A 27187-nucleotide genomic window follows, 5' to 3' on the forward strand; every position below is an offset into this window, starting at 1 on the left:
TGGCTCCTCTGGGACTTGTAAAAAACAGGGAGCATCAATAGTTTTCATATCCTCATAAGACGGGTCATGGGTTTACAGAGTTCCTTTGTGTTTTATGGGCCCTTTGGGCCAGCGTGAGCTGTCTGCTGGACCAATATTACCACAAAGAGGGAAGGGTTATGGCGAGTTCAGTCAGACCCCACTTCTCCAAATCAAAGGCATCCCTTATTCACGTGAACTCACTTACTCAGTATTGACAAACACAAGTGGTTTATGTTTCCAACCATCTGCTTCTGATGTTTACTTCGCACATGCAGTGTCATCAGCTTTTTCCTGATCCACATTCCCAGGGTAATAATCAGAGCATTTACTGACAAGATTTAAGTAAAGTAGCTGAGGTTAAAACATTGCATTCTTTTATTAATCTTCCCCAAGCCCCAGGATAATTTTAGTAATCAATGATCATGCAAAATGAGCTTCGGTTCTAATGTGGCTGGTAAAGCTAGAGGTAGGTGACAAACAATGCGTCAGAAAAGCATTCCTCACCTGTGAACTCTAACATTTTATCATGTCCAACCCATAACCTGATTGTATTTTAATGAACTTTTATGTAAACAACTTCTTTCTGTTGCTGACTTTGTGTTTTGAGTTTTTTTTTTCCCTACTATAATGCGAACCTCCCCTCCAATCTCAAGTCGTTCCCACCCTCGACCAAGGTTTTCTTTTCATTTAGTTCCACACAACTTCCCATCAACTCAGACGAGCATCTCTGCTGCTGCTGAAGAAAAGCCTCCACCACATAATGACTCTGTCGTCATTGCGTTTGACCACATAAAGCATTTTGCATGCGAGCCAGAAAGTTACATTTTTGTCTCTTTTGTTCCCGTGTTTTCTGCATGGATTGTACCAAAATGGAACTGAGATTCCTGATAACGTTCTTTCAGTCACATCTTTGATTTCTTCATGAGACAATTAACGCTTGTTTGACTTCTACCACCGGAGCAGTGGATCTCTGAAGCTCATCCAGATTTATTTTCGCCTCTGATGCTTTTGTGAATGATGATTTTCTTTTCCATCCCATAGGTCCAGATTTACTGCCACAACTGCATTCCTACTGTCACTCTTTTCAGATGGGAATAGAATATCGCAAAGCTTCAAAACTTTGAGTATCGTTTTGTAACCTAACCCTGATTTAAATTACTTGTCAAGTCTTCTTTGTCTCTTGCACTTTGTAATGTGGTTTATTCACCTATGCCCTCTACTAGATAGATATTCAGAGAAGAGCTGGATTTATAGAGAGATTACCTTATGCACAGGTGGATCCTGTTTACTAATTAGTGAAGACAATTAGTTGCAGTGTTTTGCCTTGACAACAGGTGTCAAACTCAGGCCTGCACGCCTAATCTGTGATTATACTTGGCCCACAAGATAATTTCAAATGTCTACTAGAGCTGTCCCAATAGTAGGCAGTGCACTCACCACTGGCACTACAAATCCCTGAATGCTCCACTGGTGCATCGAGGGACCCACAAACCCCCTCCCACTGTTGGCATTCAATAGCAACCTCAAGTAGATAAACTGATTCCAGACTTCTGGCTCGGTCCAAGTTTGCATCAGAGTAAAATAATGGTTAGAAAATACACTTAAATGAATGTTTGTTAGTTTTTTTCATGCACCTTTCCCCTCTATTGCTAAGGCTTGGACTTAAGTGTTTAGATTCCCATTGAAAGAGCTTATTGGCGTGTACATATATTAAGATTACCATTGAAAGCTAACTCGGAAGGCTACAAACCGAAAAGATGTATAAGATTTCTTTTTAATGTCTTTTGACATTCGATTCCTTGTGCATTAGACTATATAAAACTGAATTTGTAAAATTATTTATGAGCATATGATCTGTTTTTGTTGTTTTTTTCCAACAGTAGAATAACTAAGAATAAAAATGACCAGTGGTTGATTTATCTGAACAGTTTAGGAGTCCTGATGTCAATGAATCCTTATGCAAAGAATTAATAATACAGATCATTGATTACAGGAAAACTGTTGTAATTGAATAAAGTAGTGACATATTTTACTATAGTGGCAGATGAAAGCATCATCCTTCAAGCCTTTATGATTTATGCATATCTGCAGTGGGATTGTCTTCGTTTAAAACAGTAATGTTCCAGGATAATGGATATAATTATTTTAATTGTGGCAATAATAATTTACATACATATTAGAAGTGAACTTTACATCATGGCAATAAAGACAGTTATTATCTGTATAAAACACTGACAGATTGATGTGCCATTTGTCTGCTAACTGGCTGTAGATGGCTTTAACATGTCAGAATGGATAGAAAATTTACAACAAGCTTGATTCAGCATCATGTTTCTGCTGATATTCCAGCTACTCTCTTTTTTTTTCCATGCGTATGCAGTTTAGGCATATAAAACACTAAATAGTTTACAACCTCCTTCACCTTCATTATCTTGGCAGAAACCGAGCTGCTGACACAATCCAGTTGATCATTCATAGCAAGCGTAACCAAGGACGACAGCAACAGATGCTCTTTGGCTGGTCCGCCGTGTAACCCCAGTGACCTTTGAATCCATTGTTCCAAGAAAGACCATGCCATAGAGATGTTTCAACACAGCATGTTTATTTGTGCAGCTCTAATGTCTCGTGTTATTTTGGTTGCTGTTTTCAGATATAAAGACCTCATAGTCCCAACTTTGGGAGACAAGAAGAAGTTGTCGGCTGAGGAGAAATGCCGTTTTGTTCTGCAGCAGTCCAAACTCCAAGGATGGCAGGTGTGTTTGTGTGCACGCTTTGCTTCTTCTTCTTTTTTTTGTTTTTTGTTTTTTTTTGTTTTGTTTTTGTCTCCATCAGTAACAAAAGATTTGACTTAATCCCTGACCCTGTGTTTCAAAGATCCCATGGAATCTAGACGGCTGGTTCCAGCTGTCCGACCTCATCATAATGCTGCTCACACACACACATGCACAGCAACACAAACCCCTACGCCCCTCTCTCTGTCCTGTCTGCTACACTGCTGTTGTGTCTGAATAAGTGACCCCGCAGGTCACACACAGGCGTACACACACACACACACACCCTCACCGTCCTACACACGCACTTCTAATGCAGCCCTGTTTAACACGCGCACTAATTCTGCATAAAGCTGGTGTTGCATTAGTCGTCAGTGATCAGTTTCATGCAGTGTCTATAGAGCGATCTGTGTTGGCCCCCGAAATGACCCCTGAATCCTGGAAGTGAATATACTCCACTCCCACTAATTATCATAAATTATTGCTTCATCACTGCACTCTCATCTCTAAACTCGCACACCCTTCTGAGATGTCAGCAGAAAACAGCCAGACAGGGTTTGTGTAAGGAGGAATAACTCGTTTTGTGTGTCTGTGTGTGTAGATGGGCAGCAGTAAAGTGTTTCTGAGATACTGGCAGGCTGACCAGCTCAATGACCGTTGCTACCAGCTTCACAAAAGGATCATCACCTGTCAGAAAGGTAACGCGTAACCGTTGCCTAACAAACTCTTATGTGCTTCCTGTCAGTTTCTGAAACATTCCTCATCTCCTTCCTGCTTCTCAGTGGTCCGCGGCTGGCTGGCCAGGCAACGGGTCAGTCACAGGCTGTCACTGCAGCACAAAGAGGAGAGTAGCGTGCAGCGTTTCCTGCAGGGAGCCGAAGACATTGGGCTACGGACCTATGACCAGCTGGTAATCCAAAATGCATCTGACATCGCACGGGAGAGCGACCGTCTGCGCTGCCATGGCAATGGTCAGGTCAACACCCTCAGTAGCAGCCCACCGCTTGGTGAGAGGCCCGAACCAGTGGGCAAAGAGGAGGATCACCCAGTTAGGAGGTAAATTAGCTTCCACAAGTTGCTCATAAATGGATCATGCTGTCAGTAGCAACACTGCTTGTATGAGATTTTTCCAATATGATCAGTCTGATTTTTATTTAGAATACATAAACACAATCAATCAAAATCAAATATCTACCAATCTACTGCTTCTAATAATAACCACAAGATCATTCATTGTTCTAATTGTGATGATATAATAATTTGTTGTCAATTTGGAAACAATTTGCAGGTTCACTCACTTAAAAGACCATAAGAGGAAATCGTTTGCCTCTCTAAACATATTTACATGTTTAATCAAATGCACACGTGTGCATGGTGTTCGTGTGTGTGACAGGTGTTTTGTGATTAATGATGTCATTGGATATGTCTGAGCTCAAGACCTTTACTTGTAAGCTGTGTGATAGATGCTCAGATAATGATCTGTGTTATCAGATTGTATAGTGTTGCATCGGTGGAACATTACTCCAGTCTAAACCGACCTCATTCGGACCAAACAAGATTAAGTGCTGACACGATTTGCCCTTTGAGTATTTTAGTGGACTGAATGCGGATCAGTCCCTCAAGGTTTGGTGTCTGAGTTTTTGATTTTCATGTTTCATAGCGAAATGTCAAATTTTGAGGTTCTTCCACACCCATTCAACATGCTCAAAAACTCACTATTTTGATAACTTTAGATCACCCATTCCTTAAACATCAAAGTCTCTATTTTGATTAAATTTGGAGGCTATAAAGGGCTAACGTCTTTTATTAGAATATTACATAACAGACCAACGACATTTTGAAGTTTGTGTGAATAAATGTGGACAAGCTCCAGTGGTTTTAGTACTTTTGCAAGGTATGGTATAAGAGGCCTTTTTAAAACTTTTAGAGTAAATCAAGCTGAAACAAAAGAAGTTGCAGATTGCACCTCAGCACCCATTGTCAGAGAAACTCTCTCCTGATTTCTGTATCTTTTCTCTGTCTTTATACTCTTAACATCTGCTGCCTCAACAGGAGCAGAGAGGGGCTACTAACAAGCAAAATGTTATCATGTGGTGTACTGTCAGACGAGTCACATTTGCAGTTGCCTAGTTTCTCTGCTGGCTTCATAAAATGCCCTCCCTGAGCCCCTCCTCACACATGCTATGTTGCCCCCTGCCTGCATTCGCAAAAGTAACAGATGGCTAACCCAGATTAGCAGAGGAAATATCAAGATAGATGTTATCCAATTACACCCAGGAGATTATATTTAAATCCTAATCTCTGACTGTTGTCATTCAAACTGCCCCTTTAGCTCATTTTTTAATTGATACTCACTCAACGTGGTTTCATTATCCTAAATATCTTAATATATTTACTTATTCAATCATAAAACACTTTTGCGTCAGGAAGAGGGATCCCCCCCCTGTCTTAATGGAAAAAGTGATTTTAGGATAACATCGAAGATGGAAAGACAATCTTAAACAGAGCAAAAATTACATTTTTCTCCTTTGGCTCAGTATTTCACCCTGTCACATTCTTTCTGTTTTATTCATTTTGCTTTAAAGGATGGTGGAGAAAAGCGGAAAAGTCCACGAGGGGCACGTCAACGGGGGAAGCAGAATTATTCGCCACTTTCGTTCTAGCTCAGTACCCATTCCCCTCGCTGTGGATAGCATGGTCCACTTCTCTGCAAGTCCACCAGTCAAACCAGCCTTGCAGCAAGCAGCTCAGAACAGTGAGGACGGAGCAGGGAATGGGAGTCTCTCGTCTCCTCGCAAGCAACCTCCTCCCAAACCAAAGAGGGACCCCAACACCCGCCTGAGTGCATCTTATGAAGCTGTAAGCTCAGGATTGACAATGGCTCCCAAAGAAAGCTGCACTCCAGAGGGGTCAAGTTCACCGGCTGAAAGTCCTCCAAAATCCCAGCTGTCCCCCAGTGACCCAGCAGGTATGTAAACTCCTCTGTACAATAAAATGTGTCTGCTTCAGCTTTTCAGTAGAGACCTGTAAGTGATCGAAAATGGCAGGTTGGTTGGCCCAGATTGGGCATGGATCGTCGAAATCTGAAAATCACCAATGTTTTCCTGTCAGTGGAAGCACATAGGCATTAACAGGTCCCACTAATACTTTAGGTGTGGAAGTTGTTTCTGAGGTAAAAACACTCAAATGTGTAAGAAGCTAATTAAATGTATATTGTGTTTATCTGACAAGGCATGCTGCCTATTCATTTAGACTACAGAGAGCAAGACTGCTGCTGTTACTGTAATACTTGTCAAGCACATGTTTAACAATACATCACTAGTAATTGCATTCCTTTACATTTTACTATTATGACATTTAAGATTCATCATTACTCCGATTCCCCCGTCATTTTGTTCAGTTTGGCCAGGTCAGCAATCTGTGACTCTTTAGTTCTTTGACATTTTAGGGCTGAGCTATTTTATAACCTCGGCAAACCAACTTCAAAATACTGAGTAACGATATTCTCACCATCTGCACCCGATGTTTCTACGTGGCTTCAGACATTAGAAGTGGAATGAATGACAATTCTTTCACTGGTATTTATATCCTTTACACACATTTTATCAAATATATAAATCTTCATATATTTAAATATGTCACCAAAATCCACAAGCTAAGGTAGGGTGCATGTGGTGTTGTTGTTTTTTGTTTGTTTTTGTGGTCGTACACATCGCTGAAACCTGCTTTGTCTTGAAATCCCTTCTTATGTCATTTCCCTAGCCAAGCCCCGTCCTCACAGCGATGACTACACAACCATGAGAAAGGTACCGCCGCCCAAACCGAAGCGCAGCCCCAACACTAAGCTGACAGGCTCATACGAGGAGATTAACGCCGTGGCACCCCAGCTCCACCAGCTGCGCCCTGCTGATGTAAAGATGGCCCTGCTTTCTCGTGGTGGGGGGTTTGGAGGATTTGGAGGCGTGATGCAGAGGGCAGCTTCTTTAGATGCTCCAAAAGGGGTGGCACTCAGCCTATACAAGGGCCAAGACGAAGAGGATGTATACATTGAGATGTTAGGGTCCCAGCCACGGACTCGGAGCCTCCAAGAACCCCCCGACAGCCCGGACCTGTTGGACTCAGAAGCTGTGTACGAGGAGATGAAGTATCTCCCACCTGAAGATGGTGGAAATCCTGTTCCTGCAATCACCAAGGCTGCCAGGCTGCAGGCTCTAACATTGGGCCTGATTGGATTGGGGTTGTCTCCTCCAAAGGGCGGGGAAAACAAGCAAATGCCAGCTAGCGCCACTGCTACTATGGAGGTTTCTCACACACAGAGCCTGCCTAACAGTGCTGCTGCCAAAGCGCAGCTTGGCAAAGATGGCAGCTGTGACATCCCTGCTCCGTTCCCCAACTTGCTGCCTCACCGTCCCCCTCTGCTGGTGTTCCCCCCTTCTCCTGTTACCTGTTCTCCTGCTTCAGACGAATCACCCCTCACCCCTTTGGAGGTAAAGAAGCTGCCAGTGTTTGAGACGAACCTGAACTACGCCACTGGTCCAGATAGCCCCCTGTCCCCACAGTTTTCACGCCAGAGGGCTGACTCTTCACCTAGTCTCACCGTCCTCATGCCGGAAAAGAAATCTACACCTCCGCTCACTCCTCCACCACCTCCTCCTCCCCCAAGCGCACCACCTCCTCCCTACAGACCGCCCTCACACTTCCCCTTCCCACCTGAGGCCAACTTCCTGGCTCTGACTCGTGCAGCATCTGTCACTGGGAGCTCTGATTCCCCCAAAATCTCCTCGCAAAGGGCAGGTGGGGAGCCAATGGGGAAGCCGCCTCCTTATTCGCCTGTGAAGATGTCGCGACCTGAGCCGCGGAGGGCACACTCGTGCTCATCGTCACCACTGTTGTTTAACCCAGCCAACGGGAGGCCCCTGACCAGCCCCCTAGAGGAGCTCAACACTTTGTTCAGCTCAGGACGCAGCTTGCTGAGGAAGTCAACACCTGGACGCAAAATGAGAGATGGAGGTCTGTTGATGTTTTTTTACGATGATGTACGACTAATAGCCAGATTTTTTTTGTGAATTCAATTATTTAAGATGTAACTTAAAAATCTTTTTACTGTCAGTTTTGTTTTGCCATTTTGTTAGTAAGAATAATCCCAAGGCTTTGCAGTAATAAGAAAGAAGTTGCTTGGGTTACGGCTCTCTCATACTTCATCTTGAGCTGAACATTCAACGGATGGACACCCCTCTCACTTCAGTGCACATCACACCTTTACCCAATCCCTTCTTGCATCCTCCGTTGTCTTTTACAAAATGATCATGGAGAGAGCGCCACACCTTCCTGCAGACCACCTCCTTCACGGACAACAAAGTTACAATTTCCATCCAGGAGTTTTTAGCCATTTGACATTCTGTGTTGTTACTTTGTGATTTATTGTACAAATGTACATGGTTCCTCACCAGGTTCCTTAAAATTATACATAACGCCTACAATTACTTAAAAAGAATAGTGAAAGCTGACTAGTGGCCACAAACTTCTGACCAATCGTACAACGCGCAACACAGAGCTCTGTGCTTCCTGTTGTCAGGAAGGGGAGGCAGATGCAATTTTTGTCACCAAACTAAGTTATTGACAGCTGGTTTCTACACTTCTGATGACGTATGGGAGAGCCTTAAGCTAACTCATGGGTCAGACTACATGCAGTGCCACTGACAAATGAACTAGTTTATACAAGCATTTATTCATTGCGCAACTTAAGAATTAAGATTGAAACTAATCCGATGGAAAAAGGGATACACACAGATAAAATTCTGTGGACAATTGTTTCCTCACCTTTGTCAGTCATTTAGGTATCCAACATGGCTTGCGCATCATTAGAGCCAAACTGTGCTATGCTTTTAATGATCAACTTCAGCTTAAAGAGCATTTTCACATCACACACCTGCTGAACTGTCTATTAGTGCCTCACTTGTGAAACTTGCCTTATTTATCATTTCATTCGTTCTCATCTGCTGATCAGACCACAAACGAAAATATCCCTCTATCACAATCTGGTAATAGGAACAGTGATATATAGCAGTATGAGGATGTTAAAAGATCTCAGCCATCTTAGAAGATATAAACCCATCTTATTCAACACCTCATCATGTGATTAGTCTAGCTGAGCCTACCATCATCTATTATCTATACCCACCTATAGTTGCAGGGTTGTGGAGGTGCAGGTGCCTATCTGTAGCGATCATTGAGTGAGAGGAAGGGTAAACCCTGAACAGGTCACCAGTCCATCGCAGGGGAACACAGAGACACACAGGACAAACAACCACGCACACACACACACACACACACACACGCACACACACACACACACACACAAACATACACGGAGGGAGTACATGCATTTCCTTGCAGTAAGACCGCAGGCAGAGATTTGAAGACAAATCTCAAGTCCATCATACTGTTCGGCTGGATTCCCAGGTACTTGTGTCTGGAGATGCTCTTGGCAGTGTTTAGCTGTAAAACATTGTGCCCATGCAAGTTCACACAGTCACAGGCTGTGTGCACATAACCTATGATAACATGGTAATAAAAGTTTCTGGGGGAAAAAAAGCCTCTCTTTTTGTGGTATTACAAGTCATATGTGAAGAGAGTAAACGGGAACGGGAAGTGGACTGTCCCTTCTGGGGTTGCTGACTGACATACAAAGCCAGACATGAGCTTACCTGCAGATTAGTTAGATCAGGTTTTGAATAGTATCAGGCTCTCTGACATCTACAATAGAAAAATCAATATTGTTATGTTAATGTTGCAATAGCCATCCTTGTTGGCAGACTTGCACAAGCCTATTTGTTACTATCTGCTTTGCCGTGCCCTTCGGCTTCCACGTTTGCTTTCTTGCATGCTGGCTTATGAGCAAGCTTGCATAGTCTCCTTTAGTGTCGCATAATAATCAGTTTGAGTTCTGGGTTATTGTGCAAGGCAGTTCAGTGGGCTGCATGCAGCGCACACAAAATTATAGAAAGTAGGGCAAACATTTAGTTGGTGCAGTGGAGGGTCACCAGGTCAGACTATTCAAACCCAAAAAGATATTGCTTTGGGATGATGCAAATATTCTATTTTGATGCAGTCTTAGCACAACTTTAGCCTATAAGAGAAGATAGAAATTCAGCTACCCGACTGTGTTTCCTCAGAGTTTATAAGTTGGGGCTTTGTTAATAATGTATGAGCAGTAGAATGATGAGGATTAGGCATCAAATATTTAACAGCTCACTCATGTTGTATTGAGGGGAGTGTGAATGCTCTGAAGCGGTGTACAGTACAACCTGGTCAAATATCTGGAGACGTAAAAAAAAAAATGCAGCAGAGTTGAAGGAGTAGCTGTCGGTGAAAATAAACCATCATCTTTCCATTGCCTTATGGAGGAGCTGCTCGGTTTGCGTAGTAAGCTATTGCGTCATGCTTCTATAACTGTGAAAAGTACATCGAGCTGGATGCTGAGAACCTTATAAGACACTGTATGTGAGCGAGTGAATGATGACGCATTTGCCCCACATCACATCTTGTACTTGAGTCTTCATCAGCACCTGGACCGGAGCAGGAAAAAGCACCGGCATCATGGAAAGTGGTGTGTGTGACAGTGGGGTGGGCAGCGGGGTATTTTGAGCAGGCAGAGCACAGCGGGCCGCCTCAGATCTGAGTGCACAGGGATGCCTACGGGTTTAATGGGACAAGCCACTTCCGTTCCCTCTTGGCAGTCAAATGGCTGAATGTGATACTCAGCTCTAGGGAGCGGGCAGAGGTTATAGTTTCTATCTCTGACATCTCTGTGAAGAACAGCTGACTCTCCCCCTGCTGGACCCCCTCACCCCCCCGTCCTCACCCCGATGGTATGAGAAAACCACAGGAATACTAAGGAAAGGCGGCAGGTGGTCTTGGGATTTTTCCACAAGTATGTGTCATAAAAAATGCCATACTTCAAACAAATGAAGAGGATTAGCATCCAGTTTTACTTTACCACATTCCCCGGAGTCAAACTTGGAATTGAAGTGATCGTTTCTCCTTCTTGGACACAATTTTTAACTCTGGAAGCGAATATGTTATATTAGAGTTTGTCAAGCGTATGTTTAGGTGTCATGTGACTGGGTGGGTGTGGGTGAGCTGAGAGACAAGAGGTAGACATTCTTGGTGCGAGTCAACAGCTGATTATCTACTAACACATGCAGCCAGAGTTACTTATGCAGTTTTTGTATGACCCTTGAAGAGCTGCAGAGGCTTTTGGAAACGCATCTCAACCAATAGAAACTTTTCACAAAGTAAAATCAAATTCAAAAAGCAACATTTAAAATGCAAAAGTATGAAATTGCATTTTCATGTTACAAATAATTTAACATTTTTTTTTCTCAACTGGAAATAAACAGTGAATATTATTGCACCAATTCACAAATATTCTCCCTTCTTGCAAAAGCACTTGAAAGGTCCTAAAATAAAAGAAACTAGCAGTTTTAACTAAAATTCATTTTCATACAAAAAAAATAACTAAAAATTGGAGTAAAAAGTAGCAACCTGGACTATCATGCTTATTTCAGAGGTATTAAAAAAAAGTCTAGATCCTGGATGATCCAGAGAGGTTTTGCAAAAATGCATAATCAAATATTTCTCTCTCTGTGTCTCAACCTTGTAAAATATTTTATGAGAAGAATAAATTTATTTTCTAATACCATTGGAAGGCAGCATGATGCAGCAAGGATGCTAACAATTGAAGCTTTCTGAGTTTGTCATGGGCTGCTAATTAAAAGTTCCTCAACTCTCGCATCAAATGGAGATTAAAATATGAACCACAAAATGTTTCCAGGAATGTTTATAATTTGGGAAAAACTGTTTTTCTGTAACATTGCATTTTTCCCCCTCTGTTAGATTTGTCTTAATTTTTTTGATAGAATAAGAATGTAATTTATCTTAAGGCCTTTTTAGACATTACCAGGAAAGGTATTAAGTTTAGAGGCCTTTTTACAAATGTTGAAATCCCACTGATTTTTGTCGGAATAAGTGTGACTTCTGCATATATTGTGTTTTTCTCTGCTTGTTCTGTTTCCAGGATTCAATTCTAACATCAATCTGCCGGGGAGGGAAGAAAGTGGCTCTGCGCCGACCTCACCATCCCTGCAGCTGCAAGACAAGAACGCCAACAACCACTCTCTCCATCCCCCAAGCCCTGTCCCTGTGGAGAATGGCAACCAGATATCTAATGGTAACACCACAAGGCTTTGCATTTTACCCTTTGCCTTCCTGACAAATGATCTCTTGAAATCATGATCTGCTATACTGTCTAGGTCAGTCAAGGTTTAGGGAGTTCCCCATTTCCTCTTTCATAAGTTTACATATGACAGCCAAAAGCAGGTTGCTTTGATCTTCATTGAGAAAAATCAAGTAATTAGCAAAGTCCAGCCTTAGGGTCCAAAAAACTAAATAAAAAGCAAAAAATCAAACATTTTGACTTTTTGTTATGCTGTAACTTAAGGTTAACTTAGCTGATAATGGACCTGTCTGCACAATATGTTTACTTAGCTTTTTGAACTGTTCAAAAAGTGAACAAAAAAAATTCTGTTTTGATATTTTAAATATCTGAGATTTATTTGCTGCAGTTTTATTTATTATTTCTCTGTAGTTTTTATTGTTACTGTGTTGGTTTTCTTCAAAAAGAATATGACCAAATTACTCAAGATACCTACCTGAAGAAAACTTGCATATTAATCATTAAAACTATTGATAAATAATAAATAAAACTGCAGAAATAAAACTTATTTAAAAGTTATTTAAAATACAAACAAATGTTTTTTCTTGCTTCACTTTTTGAACAGTTCCAAAAACTATATTCGTATATGTTGTGCAGATTCATTACACAAAGTGATGAATTTTGATCTTATATGTAATAAAAACTCAAAATTCACTTTCTTGGAATATTAACAAATTGAATAAGGATAATTATTAAGTTTCTTAACACATAAATGTCAGACTGTTGCTACTGAGGCAATCAGTCTGTGTCTCTGCTGAGGTGTTATGAAAGACCAGCTTTCTTCAGAAGCAACTTCAGCCTTGCTTAGCTGCTGGTCTTGATATTACTCCACAGAGTCTCTGCTGGGTTTAGGTCAGGTCAGTTTGTTGACCAAATCCAGCTTAGACTTCGTTTTTTTAAAGATTTTATGCAATATTTAAAAAATTTGAAAAACTTTAAATTTTCATTCATCAACACTTACCAAAGATAAACTCTTGAAATACTTCACTCCTTGTGTTTTGGACTCTATAGAATAACTGAGTTTTTTTTTTTTTTTTTACTAAATTGCTGAATAAAAAGACCTTTTCGGCTACTATCTAATTATTGAGATGCACAGTGAAAATAATGCCACTAGAATATTTTAGAGCTGGATTTGACCTCTGACTAGGTGTTTGCTGTTTGTCTAATATTCAGGATCACTGGAGGATGAGAGTCACAGCAAGTCGAACTCCAGCACCACCTCCCTGCACAGACATTTGGACAGCCATCATACTCAGGTAATCACACATCACAAAGCAATTCCCTTCTAATATTTTATAGCCCAAAAAATGGTGAATTGTTTGGTTAATACAGTCATTTTCCTTTCCGCTTTAGGTTCTGTGTAATTTTTTTACATTTTTTTTTTTATTTCAGCCTATTAGCTCCAGACGCTGCCTCACTTTTGCAGACTTTGTGAAACCTTGACCTTCATTTTGAGATCAGTTTGCATACGGCCGGTTACAGGCACACAAACATTTACTCAGACACTCACAGTGGCACACACTGACAGTTAGAGCACAACCCAAGTAATGATAGATGTTATTGTGTTTGGGTTTGTTGACTAAGCGAAGGGAAAAAGTCGCCTCCTTGGAACATCATGTACCTCTCCTGACATGCGAGCTTCTTCAGATACTACAGGCAGGTGTACTGTTACAGGATTAAATTCACTGTCCTCTCCACTCGAACCCTAACTCGCACACATCCAAGTGGAAAAACGGAGGTACAACTAAGCAGTGCTGTAATTATCAGCAAGCCTAAAGCAGTGGGAAATCAAACTCGTGTGAAATACAGATTCAAGCTTTCATAGTGATTATCATGTGCTGTAATTTCACCCCTGGCAAGAACACCCAGTAACAACCCCCCTTTTTTTTTTCTCCAAAGATGACATTCAACTTTTCGTTATAGATCCGGGTTGTCATCTTTTAAAGTCCTGTGGTTTACTGAAAAAAATGAAACCAAACGACAGCATTCTCAGAATGTGACTCATTTAACATTTAATGGTAGATTGATTCTTTGAATTTTCCCATGTAGAACATTGGAGATAAACTCTTACTAGCTCATGCCTGAAATAGAGGATAGAAGTGTCAGTGATAAGTGTGTATTGGTGAGGTTCACATCATAAATGTTTAGAGACAGCCAGCTCTATTAACATATGTAAAAGTCCTCCATGTTTTACACTGCAGACGGGTTTAGGGTTCTTACTCTCTCTGAACAACGTGCATCTTTTTTTCCATCCTGATCTCAAGATACAGTAATAATCTACATCTAAATTACTTTTGGATTTTTTTTTTTTTTTTTTTGCAATTTCAAATAATGAAATTGAGTTTTACACACGTTCACTTTTATGAGGTAAACCTCTCTAGCTTTGTGTTGGACCGTTGTTAGCAGTCAGGATGACCTTAACTCTCCTGTCTGAGATTTCTGTGCATATAGACATATGTTGCTAAATCTGTTCCAAGTCGAGACGGATCACTGTTTTCAGCTGAAATCCAGACTCCTCAGATAAGGCGGCATTTTTCAACTTGTCATCGTCAGACTTTGGTGAGCTGAGGTGAATTGTAGCCACTGCTTCCTGTTCTTACCTTATGGTGTTACACATACTACCTCAGATAAAAATATAGATGCCTTTGTATTATCTTAGGCTATTCTCAGTAACTGTAAGAGACGAGTGAACAAGAAAATCAATTTCTGAAATACTTAGACAAGTACCATGACACTTATAAAGTTGCTTTTTATCTCCTTTCTTCCTCTTTGAACTTCCGCAATTTATCTCAACCATATATGAGTCAGCTTTATTAATCAAATTTGAGCACATAAACAGATATTTTAACTTTTTAAAGTTAGAAAAGTAAAGTGATTGACAGAGCAAAGTCCCTCCTCCTGGCTCTGATTGGTTGTATTTCTCTAGGCGGCAATAGAAGATCAGGGAGAAGGCAAAGAAGTTTTTTTTTTTTTTTTTTCACTAATTATCTCTCTCACGTTCTACTCTTACGTCATAGTGACAGTTTTAGAAAATATGTAAAAAATTAAGGTGCTAATATATTGCATGCCGAATAATATCCAGACTTTCACACAAAGTTTTCTCTCAGAAAAAAAACTAGAAGAACTTTAATAGCAGGTTGGATTAGCGAGTGATTTTCAGCTAAGCTTAAAGCAAAAGAATAAGCAAAGGACACAGTGTACCATTTTGAGACAAGCTCACAGGATTCACCTTTCATAGATAAAACTCCACAAAAGGTGTGAAAGGACTCTGTGTTCCTTCTTTAAATCCTGCGACTGAAGAAACACTTTTCCCCTCCACTTCCAGCTGACCTGTGCGTGAACGCAGGTACAACGCTGATGCGCCAGCTTTCCTAATCACAGTGTTTCTAGACGTCTGCAGCGCCTTCCGAGTACGGAGAAGACTTTCTTTCTCTGCAATTCTAACATTTTTGCTCTTTTATCCTTCATGTATTTTCCAGAGGGGGCATCTCAACTTTTCTCCATTTGGTGCAGGGGCTGCCCTCTAAAACAAAGAGGGTGGTCAGGGTGGGCTCACCGGAAACACTTCCCATAAATAGGGATGTGGTGAGTGTGTCACGGCCGTGCTGATCTCAAGCCTGACGGCAACAGCAGTGTTTTTCATAGAAATTCTGTAAAAGCATAATACTTCCTCAGAACATTGGCAGAAAATGATTAATAGTCTGATTATTTATGGAGCCTGAGGCTTTTATAAGCAACCAAAGCCAAGGGAAGAAGATCATAATGTTCTGATCAACATGTACATAAAATCAGGAAGCCAAAATTGTGAAAAGCACTGCTTTTGCATAACTTCATCAACAGTTCATCTGCTCCCTTTTTTATTGTTTGTAGAGAAACCTCTTATTGCCATCTTTTATATCTGAAAAGAAAACATAGGCTAGCTGGGCATTCCTCATTCCTAGATCTTCAATGACACTTACTGGTGCTCCCAGTAATCCCAGTTCAGTGATAAATTTAATTCAGAAAAATCAAAAAAACTCAAAATGCAATTCCCATTAATCAGCAGGTGATTAAGCTGACAGTCAAAACTCAACTGTGAAAATTGTCACTGAGGAAAAAACACTTGTATGCTGAAAATGTTATTTGCTATTTTGCACCGTGGAAGTTTTTGGTCATTTTATAAACAATATTTTTGGGCACATAGCGAGTTTTTTTGCCACAATTTTTACCCCCCATGGGGGCATTTTGCCAGGAGATATCTGGGAGAACGAAGGTATTACAACAAAGTTACTCTGTTTTATTCTTAGGTGCTCTTAACTTCTATCTGTTTTAGAAGATGCTGATTTTGGAAGCGTTGGGGGGGTTTGGAAAAAAAAATCTAGAAAATTAGGCTGAAGTTAAGGTTGGCATTTACAGTTTGTAACACTAAACATTAGTTTCTGTTTACTAGCAGGAGGGTAAGAAGAAATATTTCGAATGGTATTTACTGTAGCTCTGGAAGATAAATTATAATTGGCAAGAATTTGTATCAGCAGAACAAAACAAAAACCTCTGATCAGTCTTTGAGTTTAGTTCTTATTCACCTGGTCAAAATTCTCTGCTGCTTAATGTAACTTGATTTGTCTATTAAATCCGTTACCAGACTATTTTCCCTGATTTATTACTCTGGTGATTCTTGTTGTTAAAAGTTGGACTATATTCATTCATGTCTAATGTTTGTAAAACCAAACACACACTTGTGTTTGTCCTGTCTTCTTCCATGCTCTGCTCATCACTGCAGACATGTTGCAAATACTGTGAGGAAAAGATAAGAGAAAATACATTTCTGATGGCTTTTTGGATCAGTTTCAGCGTCATTAATTTCTTCATTAAGTTCATTCTGTGAATCTTTTTTTTTTTTTTTTTTTTTCTTTTAGCTTCGTTCCAAACTGTGTTGGCGTAGGACTTTCATAACTAATAAGAAGAAAGGATGCCGGAAGATAAAGGGGGCAAGCTGATTAGGAATGAATAGACTGGTTTGTGTTTTTCCAAGAGCGGTCAAGGCTAATTATACAGCAAATTGACAGACGGCTGTGTGACTGAAGACGACAAGGATTGATAGTTTTGTTTATCCCCTCAGACAATGCCGCGGGAACGGCAATGACATTTAAAGTAGGAGTCTTCACACGTTTCCTTCTCAGAATTATACAGCACAACACATTCCCATTTCTGAAACGTATGAGAAGGACAAACAGTACGATACTTTGTGGAACTGAAGCCGCTGGTAAAAAAGATATTTCCAAGAAAAATAAAATAAAAAAGCTCACACACAGAAATGATTGCTGACTTCTGATATTGTTGCCTCTTTCATCTTTAAAAGCACAGTCTGTTCTGATATTAACCAGATCGGGACAAATGCACCTTCAAAAAGTATAAGGTTCATTTTAGACCATCGTATTTTTTTTTTTCTTTTTCTACTTTCTTTACAAATGAGGTATAACCAAAGTCACACTTGGGGTTGGAATATTACATCTTCTTAGTATTTATATGCTTTCCTAAGAAAAAAACTAGTATACAGAATCACCATCTGGCTACACAGTTGCTGACCTGTCTTCAATTATAACCTAAGACTTTTTTTTTTTTAAATGACTTGGAATATTTCATTATCAAAAAACACAATGGATCCAAGGAAATCCCAATAATAGATGAATGCATAACCATTTTTGCTAAATATTTTTAATTTCACAGTTGAGTTCCAACATCAAGACGTCACCTGTTCTGGTTATTTTTGTTTTAAGTCAGTCTTGTTTACCCATCAGGACTGGGGGAAGGAACAGAGGTGTTTTCAAGCTTTACCTGACCCAAACTTGTGTATGTAGTGCACAGAATCTTCATAATATTCTGTTTTTTAAAAGTTATTTTAAGCACTATTACTATAAAACTTTTTTTATGTTGTAAATGCTATATCCACGTCGTATCATGTTCATAGTTCCATTTCGCAGATTACCTCTTAAATGTGCAGCGTTCTCAGTCAGAAAGGTCACAAACTGCGAATCATTGAACATTTCCAGTAGTTTCTGAGCCTTGTTGCATTCGGTCTGTTTGTGTTTGCGTGAGTCCGCGTGCAGCCATGCATTGCAGAAGGACTTGGTGTTCCCTCTTGTCTACTGTTCCGGTAGCTGGTGTTCCTGCTTGGCACCACAGCACTGAATAGCCTAGGAGAGACGTGTAAATTATGGATTAGATTCTCGTCTGCCAGTGCAGACGGTCAATCTGAGGGTTTAATCTCATATGGATATCTGAAACGTAATGCTCACGTACGTCACACTGCTGCTTGTGTGTGATTGCTGTGACAAAGTGACATGTTTTGGAAAATATTACAGTGAAAATATTTAAATTTTGGGTTGAAAGAATAACTTTTCTTTGAAGCATTTTCTTTTCCTCGGGTAAATACAAAATATATTCACAAGTTGACACAATTATAGATGAATAAATTTAGATTATGGACTCATTGGGCATTCGGTCACCTCCACTCTCAACTGTTGAGAGTGAAACAAGAGACTTAAACAGATGGAATAAAGAAAGAGCAAACCCTTAGCTTAGGCCGACTGCTGGGTCGCATCACGGATGTCAGCGGGAATAAATAAGAGTAATTTAGCTTTTTTGAGAATCAATAATAATTTAGTTGCAGCAAAGTGAATGGATTTTCGTAGTAGGTTTGTAGAAATGTTTAATGTTTATAGGCTTTGGCAAATTGGATTGTTTTTATTGTTTTTTTTTTTGTTGTTGTTTGTTTTTTTTTCCAGATCACAAGCTGTGTTTTAAAGACTCTGTGATCAGTGAAGAATAGTCTTGACCTGATAATCAGTAAAAAAAAAAAAAAAAAAAAAACAAAATTTTTTAAAAAGCTGATCGCCACATAATTCATCTGTTGAATTATAACCGAGCATGGACATTTCTTTTTCATGTTTTCTTGGTTTGGATCATCAACGAAAAACTGAGAATCCTTTTTAATTTTACCTAAGCAATTGACTTGCACATCAGTAGCGACGTGCTCTTGTTCAAGTGGTTGAATGTGTTTCTATGTGTGCACATTTTGATTTACGGCCTGAGTAATTGTGAGAATAGTCCGAGACTAGAACTTGTATTTTTTTTTTAATCCAGCTGCGTTGAAGTAAAAACCTGAACTTTTTCTTCACATCTCTCATTAATCACACATTTGCTTCTTCATCTCATCCAGTCGAGTAAAATACGCTCTTCCTCTCTAACCCAAATCAACCTTCCTCCTTCTTCTCTAGTTGCTCCAGCGCCTACATCTGACCAACAGAGACGAGAGCGCCACCCTCAGGGAGCTTCTCCGCTGGCGGCAGGTGCAGTGTGAGGGGCGGAACAGTCACAAGCAGCGGCCGCCTCAGTCCCCACCCCTGCCCCCCACACTGCTCTGGACCAAAAGGAAGGCCTCTCCTTGAGCTGCGGTGTCTGAAGTCGCGTCTTCAAATCCTTTCGTCAAAGATAAACTCTTTGTTTGTTTGTTTTGTAAATTTGATCTGGGCCACCAACCTCATTGCCCGTGGGCTACGCTGATGAACCGAGGCCGAAGGCTGCAGAGCCTCGCCCCCCGGGCTGGGGCTTCGGCTTCTCCTGTATTTGCACTGACTGTGGAAGACGCTCTACCTGATGTGACATAAACTCAGTGTGCACAGTGTGTGTGAATGCATAAACAGCTGTTCCTGTGGAAGTAGGTTTTATTATATGATCAAATACTTTATGTATAAAAAAAATAAGCAGACATATAAGAGATTAAATTATTATAACACGCCTATTTATTTTCACCAAAAGGATGATGTCCATTTATTGGAGGCTGCACCCGAGAGCAAATCAGCAGCATATATCTGTGGTGGTCAGATGCCGAATGAGCATCTTACCTCTCCGATAGATAGTCTTGCATTACTGCTGCACACAAAACAAGTTTCCTCCCCGCAACATGGTGCTGATGATACTGTTGAGTTCCTACATGTTCACACTGGGGTTCTTGCGTGCGGACTTGTGAAGTTTACAAGCAAACCCAACGCCTTTAGGAACTTCCAGGTTTTTAACATCCGTGCAGCTGGCTTCGACGTGCTCGGCTCCTAAGTGCTTCTGGTAGCTATGGCAACAAGCTACCAAGGGGTCAGGCTAACCTCAACATTATCCCAAGGTGTACTTCTCGTCCTCGTTATTGACCAGCCTTGAATAAAAGTCCTGTGGCCAAATTCCAAACCACTGCACTTACCATGAAAAGGGAATCTACCACGTTGTTCAAGATGCGCATGTTTCAGCAGACGGGTGTGTCGTTCATGTTGTGAACGCGCGACTCTGTGCCAAAGTGATTCAAGTGATAATACGATTGAAGTATTGTTGTTACGTATGATGCATACTGTAAGCTCTTTAATTATTTGATGTACAGGCTGGTTTAAAAGAGCAAGTAAGTTTTATTGACAATGCGGACCGAGGAAAAGCATCGTAAATAAGAGAAGAAAAACAAAAACATGCTAAACTCTCATTGTGTGATCACATAAGCATTGTTAGGTGAGAGCATATGAGGCCAGATGTTTCTTTGGTTGAGTCAGACACATTAAGTCCCACAGAAATAATGACAACCATTTATCCAACTTTTGCTCAAATCTTCAAACGAGTTATATTCTTTGACCTCTTAGTTTATAAAAGCATCTTCTTTAAATTCTGGACTTGTTCATTAAAGAATAGCAGTTGTCCTGCAGATCAGAGATGCTGCTTCATCTACAAAATTAGTTTGATGAAGAGAAGAGACTTTCAAATTATGCGGGGTTTTTTTCCTAGTTTTACCCACAACAGACCTTGAAAGGCTGAATGTCATTAATTCTAGGCTTCAAATTATTTATTTGCACTCTTCTTTTTCCACGGCAGCCTGACTATACAGTATACAACCCCAATTATTCTTAGATACATACCTGTGCTTTTATATACTTTTTTTTAACTTGCTCATTAGTTATGTATTAAGAAAAAAAATATATAGTTGGGCTTCTGAGTTTGCGTTGCTGTTCTGAGCCTCTAATGTTTCAAGCTCCTAACGATGCCTGTGTCGACATCCAAGCGGGTTCGTGTGTTCGGTGTCGTGTAGGAGAGCTCACACGCAGATCAACTGGACTCCTGTACAGATTCTTCCACTGTGTGCTCGTCCTCCACTCACCTCTCACCCCAGAGTCCTTTCCATCATCTCCTCTTTCCCCCGTTTGACCCCAAACCACAGACCTTCTCTCCAGCTCGACCTGCTGCCCTCCTTCCTCTAACGGACGGATGAAACTGGCTTTACGGGTGTTTCCATAGTAACGTCAGTGTAAATAGCGACTGGTGTTTGAAGTCCTTTGCTTTCATCATCCCAGAAGAGCATAGAGACTGAAATAAAAGACAAAAGACATCTATGAGGTGTAAAAAGTCAGTTCATTATAAGGATTCTGAGTTTGAAGAATGTGTTGTTTTTTTTTGGGTGGGGGTTTGATGCAATGACTGAAAAACTGGAAGAGATTTATTTAAAAAAATGTGAATATCTTCTTTTTTTTTTTTACAATGACTTGTCTGTTACTGTGGAATTATTTTACGTATTTATTATCCACCTCCAGATCCTGTTATGTTTTTGTTTTGGTATTTTTTCCTGATGCAAGCCGGGAAGATCGACTTAAATATGCGTACAGTTGTTTACTGCACAATGTTTATGTGGTGTTTTGGTTGATCTCTGCATCAGGTGTGTCTCGGCAAGCCGTTTGATCTTGGGAGATTGTCCTAAATGGTTAATGATGCTAGGTATCAATAGCTCTAATGGATTTCTCTTTGCCACTTATCACCCACAATGTGTCTGATTGATTTAGCCTTAGAAATTAGCAGCACAAAGGTGCAAGAGGACTTCGGAATCACCACCACCAGAGTCTTTGTTGTGTTTTTGTTTTTTTTTGTTTTTTGACTGAATGTCTAAATGCAAACATCTATTCTTCGAGCATCACTGATATTCTTTGTAGCTTCGAATTGTGAATTATTACTGGAATATGCTCTTGCTTCTAAAAAAAAAAAAGAATATACTTGACTGCTTAATGTGAACCATGTCTTCGTTTGGAGTTCATTTCTAAAGTGAGGTAACGATGCAAAAGGACAGATTTACTCCGTCACGAACACCTTTTGAGCTGCAGAACTACAAACATTATCAAGGAGCAAATCTGATGCAAGCATAATAAGCTGGTGAACTCTGTTGATGCCCTCTGAAGGGCAAAACCTACCATTCATCATGAACAGCGTTCGGGTTTACTGTGTGATTTTTGTGCATACCCTTAAACCATGAAATAAGGCTTTTACCTTGCATGATCAATATGTTTGGACTTTCCATAACATGCACATGTTTGGGGTGGGGGGGGGGGGATGGAAATTTTTTTATTTGGAAGATTTGTTTTTCACCACACTGTGAACCCTTCGTCTACCCCAAACACTAATTGTCCACATTAAAGTCCACAATATGCATAACTCATGGCAGGCCGATTACTGCCACCCTTCTCTGTTCGTCAGGAATCTATAAAATCGTCTCTTCAGAGATCAGCTTTCTGGTGCTACAGTCAGTGTTAAATGGCCATTCTGTTCATGTTTTTCTATTATTTCTGCACCTAAATATGGGGTTTGTCACTGCCTTTCATAATTTTGTCATGTTTTTTTTTTTTCTTTTTTATTGTGATCCTTCTTTTGTACCTGACATACAATATATTTTCATTTGCATATGTATGTGTTTGTGGAAAAAACAAAAAGATTGTGGTATTTCATAAATATTATCCCAATGTTTTATAATTCTGTCTCTGTACAGCAATAAAGCACAATTGTGTCGATGTCAGTTTCTCTGTTTGTGCAAAGAAAAGAAATCAAGAAGGTTACACAAAGTTCAGTCTAAAATTTATTTAGACTTATTTAGACATTTGTCATGTTGCTCAAAACAATAAATACATAATGGTGTGTTTGGATGAAAATTATACATTATCTTTTTATTTGTATTCAGTTTTGCCACAGATTACTCCATATGAGCTTGAACTGAGCTTTGATTGGTTATTTTAACGCATGATGATGCCACTACCATGACAACGTGTTCATGGGGGGGAACTGTGAGCAAATTGGAGATTTGTAGAAACCCCGTAGTTGTGTTTGTGTATGTTTGCGTGTGGCATACAAAAAAAACTTTCCGTCTCATCAGTTGCATTACAGATTGACATGACTTGTCGAAATCAGCTGTCGTTCCCTGAGGCGTGTCACGTATCACCTATGACACCTTTGGCGACGACAGAAACCTGCTAACGAAACATGTCAGGCATGTCTTTATCGACAAAAAGTCTAATACGCAAAACAACCTAAAGAATATGTAGCCCATAGACGCAATAAACTTCATTGGAATTGACGTTCTCGGTTTTATTTTTAAAATATTTTGAAACCATTTATTTCTATCTACTTCAGAATTATGCACTACCTTGTGTTTCATAAAATCTCAGTTTATTAAATCCGTCCCCAATAGTTTTGTCTATTTAGCCATGTGTGCATGTTTTTGGATGCATAATGTTTTATGGTTATGAAATAATTAAATCATTGCTCTTTAGCTGCCGTTTTCCCTACAAAAAAATAAAAAATGAGAAAACAATTGATATTAATCTTTTCTCTTGACAGAGGTCTTGTTTGTAGCTCTAAAACGTCCCACACATCCCTTCTGGTTTTGGGACTGCATGTTTTGAGCTGAGATTTTTGACGTGGTAACCTTTCTTGCCATTTATGATCTTTAAAATTACAAACGCACAGCAGGAAATGTTGAATTAAATCATTTTGTCTTTCTGTTAGTACATCAGCTTCCACTGTGACCTCCTTAGGGTCCTTTCATCTTTCTTTTTCTCATATCTCGTCTGTAGATTTTGATGCTTGTAACACAGAGAAGGTTTTTTTGATTGTTAAAGACAAAACCTATGAAAGAAAACTCAAAGACACCACACAGCTGCTATGAAGGTTTGGAAAATCGATGGAAAGGTGTGTGAGGACCAATTTCTTTTCGTAAAATATACAAAAAAAAAAACAGTTTTTTCACAAATAATACAGTGGAAGAAAAATACCTGCCTCCTTCGTATGTATTCTGTCCATCCATCCATCCATTTTCTGAACACCCTTGTCCCTCAGTGGGGTTGGGAGGGGTGCTGGTGCCTATCTCCAGCTAACGTTCCGGGCGAGAGGCGGGGTACATCCTGGACAAGTCGCCAGTCTGTGTATGTATTCTCTATTTCTGTCAAACATTTTTCATGTGTCATGAACAACTATGACGTAGTAAACAGTGTATCCTTTAACATGAAGAAGAGTTAATGAAAACATATTAAGTATAAATTAATGAAAGGATCGCCTCCATAAACTAAGTTAGGTCACTAAAATCATCAGTACTCTCACAGTGAACACAGCTGCTTTCTCTCTATGCGTGAACGTTCAGCCGAAAACACTGTACGATACTGGAAAGCAGGGAGCCTAAATCTGTACACCAAAAAATAATTATTAAAGATTCGTACAGTCATTTTCTCACACACTTCTCTGTGTACTTCCTTTCAAAGTCTTTCGTTGTGGAACACACGTGTGAAAACAAGCACATCTTGTCTAAGTGAAGTGACATTTCCCAGGATGATGAGCGACTGCACCTCGGGGCATCACGTACGCCACGGTGGTTTCTGTTCAAAATCAGGTCAAGGCAAGTGCGTCTTAGCCAACTAATGGCTTTAAAGCGAAATAAATTTGCCGCTGTAATTTATTAGAATGCCTCTTCGAGCAGCAGTGGGTGGAACGCGGTGTCTCGCAGTGTGGGAGCCTGTGTTTGAAGTTTGTGTCAGTGTTGCGCCACTGTAAACATCTGCTGCTTCAGGGCACTGAGTCATGCACTGCTGGGTGTGTGCAGTGCGTTCTTTAAAAAACAACAACAAAAAAAACAAAACAAAAAAACATTCAGCAGCTTTGATCTGCCAGCACTTTGATCTGCCACTGGAATTTTTGAGCATTAATATAATTTAAGCTATTTAATCAATGACAGGAGATTAGTAAGGAGTCTGAACAGGACACAGGTCGAGCAGATTGTTTCATTTAGGAGGCGGTGTCATGTGGAGTTGTGGTTATTTCAGCAAATAATCAAGAACACTGTAACACCTGCACCGCCTTGATATACAGACAGAGCTACAGCAGAGCAGTTTGGTTCAAAGCATATTTGTCTGTCAGAATGGCCCAGTCAAAGTCCAAAACTGAATCTGTACCAAATCTGGAATATTGCTGTGCACAGGCACTCAGCATCCAGCTAGACTGAACTTGAGCCATTTTTCAAAAATGAATGGGGGAAAAAAAAAAATTAAAATCTGTCTCTAGATGTGCAAAAATCCTGAAAGCCTTGAAGCTTTGAATCTGTACAAAAATATTTAGCATCATTTCCCAATGAGTCACAAGAAGGCACGCCAACAATGGTTGCAAAACTCTGCGGCTTTTCAGATTAAATAAATGAAGCTTTTACGATTTGCACTGTAAATCGTAAAACATATATTTATTTTTGTATATATATATATATATATATATATATATATATATATATATATATATATATATATATATATATATATATAGTCATCACAAGCTTTAAAGGTTTTCTGCAGCTGCGAAAAACGAGTTTGTCCAAAGTTATTATGTTGTACATGTGAATGAAGGCAAACAGCATTTTTCAGAGGTTTTAGATCAATTAGGTTCACGTTAATTGATGTGGTTGATCAGAGTGTGATTTTAAATTACACCCTGAGCAGAAATCCAGTATAATTACCACAATCACTGAGGTAATGGTCCCTCCCTTCCCTTATCTGCCTTTTTTTTTGTTTGTGATTTAATTTTCATTATGTGGATTCTGTAATTACACATGTATTTATGCACGTGAGCTTGACACATCTCTATGTATGCAAATTTCCCACTATAGAGTTGCTTTTTGTAAACAGGGTCTCCATGTTCTCCATTTTCTAATAGATGAATAAAAATTTTAAAATATTCTGCTTTGTTCTGCTATACAGCAATTTATAGAACAGTAATGGTGAAACATAAACAACTCTTCTCTTTAAAAGTGAGGCTGTTTTAGCTTTAAAACTATGAAATACTTGTCAGAATCCCAACTGGTTTCCAACAATAAAATACTTTAAATAGCCTGCTGTAGCACATTGACTGTTTTCCTTTAGCTTTTTATGCTTTCAGCTCTAGATTTGAAGCTCTAGATTTGAAGCTCTAGATTTGAAGCTCTAGATTCATGCATAAATCCACAGCAGCTACATTGAGATTTAATAAGGATTAGATTCCTGTTGTGTTTTTCATCTGACTTCCTTGTGCTTAATGTTTATTGATATGTTTTCTGAAATGTTTAAGAACTATTTTCTAACATTTAGATACCCTAGTTAGTGTAATGAGATTAGATAATTGCATTAGGTCGTTAGGAGCTCATTTTTCCATTTGCTTTGTTTTTCTCATATTTTATTTTAATGTTGTCATGGGAGGAAAAACTAGCAAATTTTTCTTTCATTTCATTGTTTCTCTATTTCTCTGCAGAATAATCCATGTTGATTCATCCCACATGGCTGAAATGTCAACACGACCATTTCATAATTTCTTCGGGGTTTAAAAGATCCACCATTAGAGGAATAATGCTAAAGAGCGATAAAAGGTCATGTGGAATGAAGGACCAGCTGAGGATGCACAAGTAAGCCCTGAATCAAACACGGATGATATTCCTGTCATCTGTTTACATTTTCCTTAGGTTATTTATTTTTCCTGAACCACCAAAAATCACCTCTCTCTCTGGGACAATACTGTCTGTTATTAAAAATGTTTATACCGTGTAAGTGTAGCAGAAACTCTGTGGTAGACGTTAAACTGTCCACAAAAAAAACACAGTTCTGTTTGTTGGGTTTTACGGTTTCTGTCCAGTAAAGTGAGATTGCGCTCATCTTCAGCAACTGTGCAAAATGTTCCATTTTCCTTGAGTCGCATTTGTTTTTTTGTGTTCGTTTGTTTTCTTTGATTGAAATAGTGGCTTGGTTCCATTTTCGCCAACTAATTGACAGCTGAAAATCCTGATGAGAGG

At 39.7% G+C, this 27187-nt stretch overlaps 1 protein-coding gene across 6 annotated transcripts in view; it reads left to right on the forward strand.

The window, feature by feature from the left end:
• myo16 (myosin XVI) overlaps window positions 1–22912 on the forward strand; it is a 113283-nt gene extending 90371 nt beyond the window's left edge. For 5 of the 6 annotated variants that reach the window (XM_015045961.1, XM_015045960.1, XM_015045962.1 and 2 more), the window contains exons 28-35: window positions 2672–2774; window positions 3394–3490; window positions 3575–3848; window positions 5378–5760; window positions 6555–7802; window positions 11872–12024; window positions 13243–13325; window positions 19326–22912. In XM_015045961.1, coding sequence (XP_014901447.1) covers window positions 2672–2774; window positions 3394–3490; window positions 3575–3848; window positions 5378–5760; window positions 6555–7802; window positions 11872–12024; window positions 13243–13325; window positions 19326–19496 — 2512 coding nt within the window. In that variant the 3' untranslated portion in view covers window positions 19497–22912. Of the gene's footprint in view, window positions 1–2671; window positions 2775–3393; window positions 3491–3574; window positions 3849–5377; window positions 5761–6554; window positions 7803–11871; window positions 12025–13242; window positions 13326–15548; window positions 15655–19325 lie in introns of all 6 variants that reach the window. The other variant, XR_001426629.1, reaches the window with a different exon arrangement.
• The last annotated feature ends 4275 nt before the right edge of the window (window positions 22913–27187 follow it).

This window comes from Poecilia latipinna, unplaced genomic scaffold (genome assembly GCF_001443285.1).
Source record: "Poecilia latipinna isolate Pla-1442-1.1 unplaced genomic scaffold, P_latipinna-1.0 Scaffold757, whole genome shotgun sequence".
In the NCBI taxonomy this organism is placed as follows: domain Eukaryota; kingdom Metazoa; phylum Chordata; class Actinopteri; order Cyprinodontiformes; family Poeciliidae; genus Poecilia; species Poecilia latipinna.